This window comes from Sapajus apella, unplaced genomic scaffold (genome assembly GCF_009761245.1).
Source record: "Sapajus apella isolate SASKATOON/1434 unplaced genomic scaffold, GSC_monkey_1.0 scaffold139, whole genome shotgun sequence".
Taxonomy (NCBI): domain Eukaryota; kingdom Metazoa; phylum Chordata; class Mammalia; order Primates; family Cebidae; genus Sapajus; species Sapajus apella.
Window position 1 is genome coordinate 2,946,658 of NW_022437079.1, and position 10,973 is coordinate 2,957,630.

At 49.5% G+C, this 10,973-nt stretch overlaps 1 protein-coding gene across 1 annotated transcript in view; it reads right to left on the reverse strand.

The window, feature by feature from the left end:
* Positions 1–7,618: 7,618 nt before the first annotated feature.
* The window catches only part of LOC116540411 (proline-rich proteoglycan 2-like), a 53,307-nt gene continuing 49,952 nt past the window's right edge, over positions 7,619–10,973 (reverse strand). The window contains exon 2 of the mRNA XM_032263917.1: positions 7,619–8,042. Coding sequence (XP_032119808.1) covers positions 7,981–8,042 — 62 coding nt within the window. The 3' untranslated portion in view covers positions 7,619–7,980. The remainder of the gene's footprint in view (positions 8,043–10,973) is intronic.

Genomic DNA, 10,973 nt, shown 5'->3' on the forward strand with positions numbered 1-10,973 from the left:
TTGTTCTTTGAGTTGGGGAAGCGGATAAACAGACACCACACAGCCAATCAGAATGGGTCTGGACACCACACAGCCAATCAGAATGACAGGCAGTAAGGGTGGACAAGGCTCTCACTCATCTGCTCTGGGTGCAGATCACCTGGCAGGACCCCCATGCTGACCCTCCTTTCCTTGCTTGCTGATACACTTGGACATGGCCTTTGGCCCCAGTCCTCTCCTTACTTGTTTTCTGAAGGCACTGACAGATGCAAAGCCACCATATTAAAAGCTTTTATGCCTGAGACTCTCCTGAACAAAGCAGGGCTTAAGACCGCAGGGCTGGACCACATAGGACCACTGGCAGAGACTGCTAATTGTCCCACTATGTCTATTCTATCCTTCATAACTATTTGTAGAATAAAGGGGCATGTACTTCTCAGTATAAAACTACATTTCCCAGACCCCTTTGCAGCTAGCATGTGGTCACATGATCAAATTCCGGCCAATGAGTGGAAGTGGAGCACATAACTTCCTAAATCAGGCTCCGGGAAGGCTCCCTTTTCTCTTCCAACCCCTTGACGTGCAGATGAAGTTGAAGTTGCATGTTAACAAAGGCAAAGCAACAAGATAGAAAGAGTCTGGGTCCCCAATAATTATGGGGCCACCATTCCAGCATTAGGCCATCCACCTAGATTTTTATGTAACAGAAATAAATTTGTGTTTAAGCCCTATTCTTTTGGGTCTTTTGATGCAGCAGCCAGACTGATACCCTGACAAATATACAACCCATTGTAGGAGGGATAGGAAGGACTGAGAGAAGGCGGTGTGGGGTGGAAACACACCTTAAAGTTGTGAGCATTTGTGAATCTCAGCCTATAAGGAAATAACACCCAATAATTCTGTCACCCCTTTCTTCTCTCCCCCTCCAGGAGAATTTTTCTGTATTCCAAGAGTGTTGGAGAAAGGAGAGGATATCTCTGCTTCTTCAATATATTTTGTCTTTGCTCACAAATCTGAATTTTTCTAGGGACTTGGGCACTGAGAAGCAGAAGCCAGGAAGGAGGGTGATGGACCTGTGTCTCCCAGACCACCCCATCCTAACAGGGAGGCAGTGAGCACAGAGTGGGCTACCCAAAGGGAGCAAAGGAAAGAAAAATACAGGCTCAGGGGAAAGATATAACTAATAGCTATTTACTTGGTCTCAATGGCACAAATGTCACTGGGGAAGGGCCCAGAGTCTCAGATACAGGGACACCAAAGTGAGGAAAGCATGCAGTTGTGTCCAAGCCCAGAGATAGCTGGCTTTACTAAACAGCACCCAAGAGGGTTTATTGATTAGCACTTTTTTTTTTTTTGAGATGGAATCTCACTCTGTCACCCAGGCTGGAGAGCAGTGGCATGATCTCGGTTCACTGCAACTCTGCCACTTAGGTTCAAGCAATTCTCCTGCTTCAGCCTCCTGAGTAGCTAGGATTACAGGTGCACACCACCATGCCAGCCTACTAATTTTTGCTTTTTTTTTTTTTTAGTAGAGACAGGGTTTCACCATGTTGGCCAGGCTGGTCTCGAACTTCTGACCTCAAATAATCTGCTCGTCTCGGCCTCCCAAAATGCTAGGATTACAGGCATGAGCCACCATGCCCAGCCTCATTAGCATCTTGATATAAGGAAAAGAAGAAATGTATTGTAGTCAGATAGACTTAGATTGAAATCCATCTTTGCCATTAATCCCACGTTTGATCTTGGGCAGGTCACCTCACTTCTTTGAGCCTCAGTTTCCTTATCTGTAAAATGTGGAAAATAACATCTATCTCAGAGTGAGTTGTGAGCGTTAAAGGGGATAATCAGCATATAGCAAATGGGCAATATATGCTAACTATGAATATGTAGCTATAAAAAAAAATAGGCTGGGCGTGGTGGCCTAATCCCAGTACTTTGGGAGGCTGAGGGGGGCAGATCATGAGGTCAAGAGATCAAGACCATCCTGGTCAACATGGTGAAATCCCATCTCTACTAAAAATACAAAAAATTAGCCAGGCATGGTGGCGGGTGCCTGTGATCCCAGCCACTTGGGAGGCTGAGGCAGGAGAATAACTTGAACCCGGGAGGCAGAGGTTGCAGTGAGCCAAGATTGCACCACTGCACTCCAGCCTGGCAACAGAGCGAGACTCTGTCTCAAAATAAATAAATAAATAAATAAATAGATGCCTCCCCCCCCCAATTTCTGGTATTCTTGCCCTTGTGTAACCTTATCTCCTTTTTGTTTGGCCAGACCTGGAACTTGCTTCTAATCAGTAGAATACAGTAAAGGTGATGGGATGCCGGTGATTCTGTGTACATGGTTAGGTGATTAAATCATCAGGTAAGATTGTAGCACCTGTCTTGCTGGCATATTTCACACAAGATTTGCTGGCTTTGATGAAGCAGGTGGTCATTTGAGGTCCAATGGAGAGTGGCCTCTAAAACTGAGGGCAGCTGACAACCACCAAGAAAATGATCCCCCAGTCTTGTAAATGCGAGGAACTGAATTCTGCTAAGAGCTGCATGAGTTTGGAAGTAGATCCTTCCTTAGTCAGCCTTCCAGATGGGGACCCACTCCTTACCCACACCTGGATTGCAGGCTTGCAGAGGGCCCAGCTCAGCCATTCCAGGATTCTTGACCCACAGAAACTGAGACAATACATATGTGCATCGTCTGCCTCTGAGTTTGTGGCAATATTGTTCTGCAGATATCTATATCTAGCTGTCATAAGTGATGTATGTAAACAACCACATATCATGTTTGTCTGGCCAAGCATGGTATCCCATCCCCCTGACCACAGGGATTGGCACAGATAAGGGCACCTGCGAAAGCTGGGCCAGTCAGCCTTCTTCCCTGGGATTTTGTAAACAAAGGCAGAGAAAAAGAAGCCTTGTCTTTGCTCTCAGCTTGCTCAGATGGTATGATGTCAGTTTATGCTTGTGAAATCCATGTTCTTCTTCTACTGCATGGAGGAAACTGCACAGCAGTAAAGAACAAAACTGGCTCAAAAAGAGGAGTCCTCAGACACATTGAAAAAGAGGCTGGTTGGCATTATCTGAGTAGCAGGGACTGCCACACTTGAGGCCAGGCCAGCCTAGATTTCCCAGGTGCATGACCGTTAAATTCCTCTTTTTGCTTGTCCTCCCCTTGCATTTCCTGAGCTACTAGAGGTCAGCGCATCTGCCAGCTTCCACATAATGTCCCCATACAGCCTAGCTCAGAAGGTTTTTCCAGAATAAGTACAGTAAATGGTGGCTGGAGGTGAGAATCTTACTATGTGTCAAGGTTCCCAAAGACCTTTCACTTATGTGACCTTATTTGATCTTTACAAACAATCCTATGTAACCACTGCTGCGTGAGTTAGACAGTTCTGCCTATAAATGATGGAAAACCCCAATTCAATGGCTTAAATCATAAGAGGATTTATGAATTCATATAAGAATCTCCCCAGGGCCTTCCAGGCTCATGAGTCTGTTCAGTTCTGCTTTCCTGTGAGTCTTAATAGCTCATACCTCTTGCCATTGGCTTCAACCTGAGGTGAATATAAAGGTGGCCCAGCACTTCTGGGCATCACGGGCAGACCACGGTGCTCAGGGGAAGAGGAATAACCATCTCTTCCTTTCATGTCCTTTCTGCTTTTCAGACATGTTTTTAAGTGAAATTATATATATATATATATATATATATATATATGTAAATTGGTTTCATTTTAGTTCTAGAGTCTTTTTTTTTTTCTTTTTGCAAAGTGATGTTATGTTGCAGTTTGCCCCCTACCCCTCTTGTGTTTCGATCCATTTTAGATCATTCTCTAATTCAGTGGTTCTCAAGTGTGGTCTGGACCATCAGCATCACCATCATCTGGGAACCGACTTGCTAGAAACACTTGAATGAATGCCTCCCGACCTGCTGACTCAGAAGCACTGGGAATGGGCCTGTCCATCTGTGTTTTAGCAGGCCTCTGGCTCATCCTGATGCATGCTCAAGTTTGAGATCCACTGCTCTAATTTACTTATTTATTTATATTTTTTGACATAGAGCGAGAGCTCTGTTGCCTAGGCTGGAGTGCAGTGGCGTGATCATAGCTCTCTACAACCTCAAATGCTTGGGCACAGAAGATCTTCCCACCTCAGCCCGAGTAGCTGGACTACAGGTGCACATCACCACACTCAGCTAATTTTTTAATAATAGAGACAGGGGTCTTATTATTTGCCCAGGCTGGTCTCAAACTCCTGGCCTCAAGAGATCTTCCTGCCTCAGCCTTTCAAACTGTTGGGCTTACAGCTGTGCACCACCACTCCGGCCCCCTACTCTAATTTATTTAACTATTGGCCTGGTGACATTCAGGTTGTTTCCAATTTCTTGTTATCTGTGCTACCGTAGAGCCTTTTTTATGTGCTTTTGCATCCTGTAAGAACATCTTCTCCCTCAAAATTTTCTTGGTTAATTTTTCACGTTGGCTCTTCCAGATGAACTTTTCCAGATGAGTGAGTCTGCTTGTAAATTCCAATCTCAGTGGGATTACATTGACTATATGCTTTAATTTGGGAAGGATTGACATCTTGACAATATTGAGTTTTCCCATCAAATATTGAAATCCTACAGGATTTTTAAAGTATAAGTCCCACAATTATATGTAATTTTGGTATGCTTTACTATTATCCCAAGTGTAACAATTGTAGAAGATACCATAATGGTCTTCTCCTTTCCCTGAATTTTATGCAATTAGGAACGTAATCATGAAGGGTCAAGTATATGATCTTCTTGTTTTTCTTGGGATTGTCTCAATTCTTATGTTGGACTCTGAACTGTTACTCAGTTACGCTTATGTCTCTTTTTGAGAGCAAAGAAAGCTTTCCCAGAAATCCCCCAATAGACTTCTCCCCATGTTCTCTTGGCTATGACAGTTTTAAAATGTCGCCCTTAAATTATCTGATGCCCCTCCCTTTGAGAGGCAAGGTCTATCCCCTCCCTTGAATCTGAGCTCGGTGGGTCAAGCTCCTGCCTGATCGACAGACTAGGACAAAAGTGACACTGCCAGTTTCTTAGGGCCCAGACTGTAAAAACTGTTTCCACTTCTTGTCTCTTGGGACACTCTCTCTTGGAACCCAGCCAAGCAGGAGTCCCCTAGCCCCAGCCTAGGCTGGGCGACCAGTCTGCAGCTGACACACCTTGCCAGCCACGTGAGTGAGCCCTCCTAGAAATGGCTCCTTTAGTCCCCGTCAACTTGGCCCAGCTGACACCATACGGCAGAGAGAAGCTATCCCCACTGATTCCTGCCCCAGTTACAGATGTGTTGAGCACAATTAATGCTGCTGTTTTAAGTTTTGAAGTAGTTTGTTCAGCTGCAGTAGATGACTGTGCCAATGACCAATGTTAAACAACTCACAGGTGTGGGGACGGGGATGTCTGTGAATGACTGAAACCACCCCCCCAGAAGCTGGGTCTGGTGCTCTCAACAGGACTGGGTTAACCTGTGGCCAGGCACTGTGGCTCATGCCAGGAATCTCAGCGCTTTGGGAGGCCGAGGCCGGCAGATCACTTGAAGCAGGAGTTCGAGACCAACCTAGCCAACAAGGCGAAACCCCGTCTCTACTAAAAATACAAAAATTAGCCAGGTGTCATGGCACATGTCTGTAGTCCCAGCTACTTGAGAGGCTGAGGCAGGAGAATCCTTGAATTCTGGAGGTGGATGTTGCAGTGAGCCCAGATTGTGCCACTGCACTCCAGCCTCGGTAACAGAGTGAGACTCCATCTGAAAAAAAAAAAAAAAAGGCTGGGCACAGTGGCTCACGCCTGTAATCCCAGCACTTTGGGAGGCTGAGGCAGGCAGAGCACCAGGTGAGGAGTTCAAGACCAGCCTGACTAACATGGTGAAACCCCATCTCTCCTAGCTGGGCTTGGTGGTGTGTGCCTGTAATCCCAGCTCCTCAGGAGGGTGAGGCAGGAGAATTGCTTGAACACGGAAAGTAGAGGTTACAGTGAGCCGAGATCATACTACTGCACTCCAGCCTGGGCGACAGGGTGAGACTCCGTCTCAAAAAAAAAAAAAAAAAAAAAAGATTACTCTTGGGCCTTTAAGTTGCCCTGCAAGTCAGTATACATAGTATTGAAAAGACAAATCTTTACAGTAATATGCATGAATAAATATATCACAGACAGTATACATAGTATTGTATATAGAAGTCTTCACGGTAATATGCATGTATAAATGTATCACAGATATATAATGTGTAGTATGCAAGAAAGAGTGCATATCCAACTGGATTGCACAGCATTTTTAATTAAAAACATCTTGAGTGTGAATCATTACATGCCTATCAATTAAATGCATACAAGATAAACACAACTGTAAATGCTAGAAGAAGGACTCAATCATTGCAAAACAAAGGAATGAGTCTGGCCTATCTGCTCATCTTTCCCCCCAGACATCTCCCCTGTTGGCCGAGTTTTGTTTATCTTTCTCTTGTGCCTGAAATGCACCCGCCTGACTCGCTGAGAATAAGACAGTGAAGTGTCCCAAAGGCCGTAGTTATGAGCAGCACACTAGTGCCTGATATGTGTTCCAGCCTCTCTACAGTTGGCTGTTACCCCCAGGTGTAATGAAAGGTTACTTAGTGGAGGCCCTGGATACACGAGGGGCTGCACTTGGAGCATAAATTATGTGTGTGTGTGTGTTCGTGTGTGAGCCCATGCACCTGTGCACGTATTTAGCTGTGTGGGGACTTGTGAAAAGCTGTGTCATTAAGGACCTGGCATTTCTCATGTTCCTAACAGATAGAACCATGGCATGATGCCAACCAATAGCTCCAATCCCATTCACTGAGGGAAGGGAAGGATGGGGGAACCCCAGTATTTTAAATCCCATCCCCTAGACTGTATTTGAGGGTATTGTAGGGAAGGGGAATTTTATTTTTCACTTGACCCCCTCCTGTGCTGTTACCCTAAAAACTAATAACATTTTTTTTAATTTTAAGAATTTGAAAAATGGTGTCTTACCTGTTCCCAAATAAATGTAAACTCCTTTGATGTGCAAGTGGGGTGTCGCGTCTGCAGCGCCTCCCTGGATCCCAGCATGAGCTCTGCTTCTGCCTTTCAGCGCGTGGTCTAGAGCAGGTGAATTCTGGAAGTCTGCATCGTGGGCCCCGCACGGGGTAGCTCTGCCTTCACCTGCGCTTCAGATGCAGGTGGGCGTGGCCCAGGCATCACAGCGAAGAGCGAATGGTCTGGGAGAGCGCTGATTCTCGCGCTTAGAGCCTGAGAACCACAGAGACACTGCTTCACCCCCTCCCATGCCCCGCCCCCAAGGGCACCACCCACATCTGGAGCTCTGGGCTCCCTGCCTTCTCTCCCCTCCGGCCTCTCACCTCCTCTGTGGCCTCTCAGCTCCTCTCCTCTTGGCCTCTTTCCTCTCTGGGCTCTGCCTCTGGCTCTCTGCCTGTCAGTCTTGTTCTCTGGCTCTCTGAGTCTCTCTCCCATCTCTCTCCAGGCAGCCTCGTTTCCCGTCTCTCTCTGATCCTCCCTCTTTTTCTCTCTCTATACTGAGCTGATTCTCCCTCTTTCTCTCCTCCTCTCTCTCTCTCTTCCTCTCTGCTCCCTTGTCTCCCTTCCCTCCTTGTCTCTCTCTTTTTGTCCTCTCTGTGGCTGTCTCTCTCTCTCTTTTTCTGTCTTTCCCGCTCTGGTCTCCTCTTGCCGTCTCTGGAGAATGCTGTAGGATCATGCCAAACCCAGAGGGAAGGTCAGGGAACCCTGCAGGGCCAGCACAGCCGGCCATTAACCTGTCACTTCTGCCTCCAGCCTGGGAAATAGCAGGGCTCAGGAAAGGGGAGGAATTGCAGTCGCTGGAGATGGGCATCCCCTTTGGGACTGACAACCAAAAGCAGAAGCCACACAGCTCGCGAGCTGCAGTCCTTCTCCAGGCACCGCGGAGGACTGGCAAGAGTTTCTGGGCACCAGCTCCGCACTGCAGCCCTCTTCTGGCTTCAGGGCAAGGGGCTCAGAGGGAGAATCTGGATTCTTGTGGCCATGTTGGAGCTTCTCTTGCCTGCAGAACAGAAGAGGAGGAACTCAGAGAGGCAAAAGCCAAAAGACTCTAACTGCACTCTGCAGGCTATGAATCAGCATTCTTTAAATGGAAAACTTCCCATTTTTAAAAAATCTGTTTCCCCCTGAGAGTCTGGCTCCACCGGGCTTTCCCTGGCAGATCATTGCAATTCCCGTCCCCCCGGCCCCTCCCCAGGGAACTTGGATGCCCCCTTAGGGTAACCTGCCTGGCCTCTCAGCCCCTGACCTTGCGGTCTCTGGCAGAGCAGAATCTCTGAGCAGGAGTAAAGACCCAAGTGCCACCACCTACTTATCCTGTGACATTGGGCGAGATGTCCCTGCTCCCTGGGCCTCTGCTTTCTAGTCTGTAAAATGGGAGTTTGGGTGAGCCCAGCAGTAGAAATTACCTCTTCTTTTTTTTCTTTTAGAGACAAGGTCTCACTCTGTCGCCCAGGCTGGAGTGCAGTGGCAGTGGCATGAATCACAGCTCACTATAATCTCAAACTTCTGGGCTCAAGGGATCGTCTCGCCTCAGCCTCAGTTAGCTGGGGCTACAGATATGCACTACAACACCTGGTTAATTTTTTAAAAATTTAACAGATGAGGTCTCGCTATGTTGCCCAGACTAGTTTTGAACTCCTGGGCTCAGGCGAGTCTCCCACCTCAGCCTCCCAAAGCGCCAGGGTTACAGGTGTGAGCCACTGTGCCTGGTAGGACTTACCTTTTTGAGCATCTGATGAAAGCTGTTGAGCTTCTTCCTAGAGAAAGAGACCTGTGCATAGATTTGCCTGTGACTGCGGAGGCGCGCATGTCCCTCCCCTGGGGGCCTTGGGTGCCAGGCTGAGAACCCCTGCTCCAATACAAGGCCCTTCACCTTCCATCTCAGCCAACTGAGTCTGGGTTCAGGTGGACCCACTGGCTCGATCTGACTGCTGGGAGACACTCCCTTTCCCAGTAAGCCAGGGCTCTGCCCGTTTCAGTGGCCGTCCCTGCAGTCCATCGCCATGCAGGAGGGGTCTGGTCCGGCGCTAGATTAGCATAGAGCACTCCAGGAGGTCAAGGCCCACCGGGTGGCCTCTGTGTGCAGCACCCGCCTTTGTCCTGGCCCAGGGACCAAGCAGGAGAGCCCAGGCGGCTCCTACACTTTTGACTGCCAGATGAAAAGAGGTGACATAAAGCGGCTGCCCGGGCCAAGCATGGGGGCGCTTTGTGTCCCTCCAGACGGAGTTACAGACGTCTGTGAAACATCAATTACAGCTGAATAAAGACGTCTGCTCAGCCCAGACTGCCTCCTTTCAGCTGGGAGGTATTTCCAGGCCAAAGGGGGGATGCCTTTGGCAACCTAATTTGTGACTCTGTAAGCAGCCCTAGCATTCATCACACCCAGGGAGGATGGGAACGGGCTGGGCTGGGCCAGCCCAGTGCACAGTGTGGCTCCAGGAGGTGTCCTGGAATGTGGGAGGGGTGGGGAGACAGAAGAGCCACTGACCTCCCTTTCCGTCTCCTCCAGGTCGGGATGGTGGGGAGGTGCCAGCTGGGAGCCACATGAATCCCCTGTATTAGACAGGCACCCTCCCCAGGCCTTCGTTCATGCTGAAGTTGTTCCTGGATTTAACGAATCAGGGTTCACTGGTCCTTTTCCCTGATGGGCTGGTGTAATGTGTTGTAAGGGGACAGTCAAAAAGAAAGCCTCAGACTCAAGTCCCATGGCTACCAGAAAAGCTGAGCCCATTCCTTGGCTTCACTGAGTCCCAGGCCCAATCCTGGCCCCACACCCTCTTGCTGTGAGAGATGAATAAGACTGTATTTGCATAAGTCCCTGCCCATCGATTACTTGCAGCCGGAAACAATTCTACCTGACCATATTCCTGGCCTTGCACTTTCAGGGTGACAGAAGAGGTTGTGCCACTGAGAGCCACTTTGGGAGCAGGTGACAGGGCCATGATGCGCATGAGGACCCAGGATGGCACTGGTTCAGGGCGTGGTGAGCTGGGCTGCCCCTTTCTTAATGGCGGTGGTCTCTGGGTTGCCCTTGCCCCAGGAGACCTCATCCCTGGGTGGTGTTTGGGAGCAAATGCATTTCCTGAGGAACCGCATGCACCCAGGGGCTCTTGTCCTGAAACGAGCCCAGGAGGACCAGGCCAATGACCCTTTGTTCAGCATGTGTCAGGCCCTGAGCAGAAGCCAGTGAGTCACCTCTTACGCGGGTATGGAGGAGAAAGGGCCCTGATAATAACCTTCTTGCTTCCTAAGCCCCCATTTCTCACCCCATCTTAGATGAGGTAGAAGGCCCCAGAAAGCTGAGAGGAAGCCCCATGATCCACAGGACTCAGAGGCAGCCAGCAGCATGAGGAGGACCACGGCCTCCTAGCCAGCCTGCATGGATATAATCCTGGCCCCACTGCTCACGGGCTGGGGGAATTCAGCGAGTCACTTGACTTTCCTGTGCCTCGGTTTCTAGACTTGCAGGCCCTGGCACACCGGGGCAGGCAGCAGCGCTGGGGTTCCAACCCAGGGTGGCCTCCTGAGCTCATGTGTGCCCCCCTTCTCAAAGCCCTGGGAATGTGAAGCCTCAGCACCTGCTTTGGACCAGGACTGTGTCAGGTGATGGCTGGGGGGGGCTGCCAGGGAGGGGGCTGTCCAGGGATGGAGGAGTCCAGGGATGGAGGAGCCCAGGGATGGAGGAGTCCATGGAGGGGAGCCCAGGGATGTAGGAGCCCAGGGATGGAGGAGTCCAGGGATGGAGGAGTCCAGAGATGGAGGAACCCAGGGATGGAGGAGCCCATGGAGGGGAGCCCAGGGTTGGAGGAGCCCAGGGATGGAGGAGCCCAGGGATGGAGGAGTCCAGGGATGGAGGAACCCAGGGATGGAGGAGCCCATGGAGGGGAGCCCAGGGATGGAGGAGCCCAGGGATGGAGGAGCCCAGGGATGG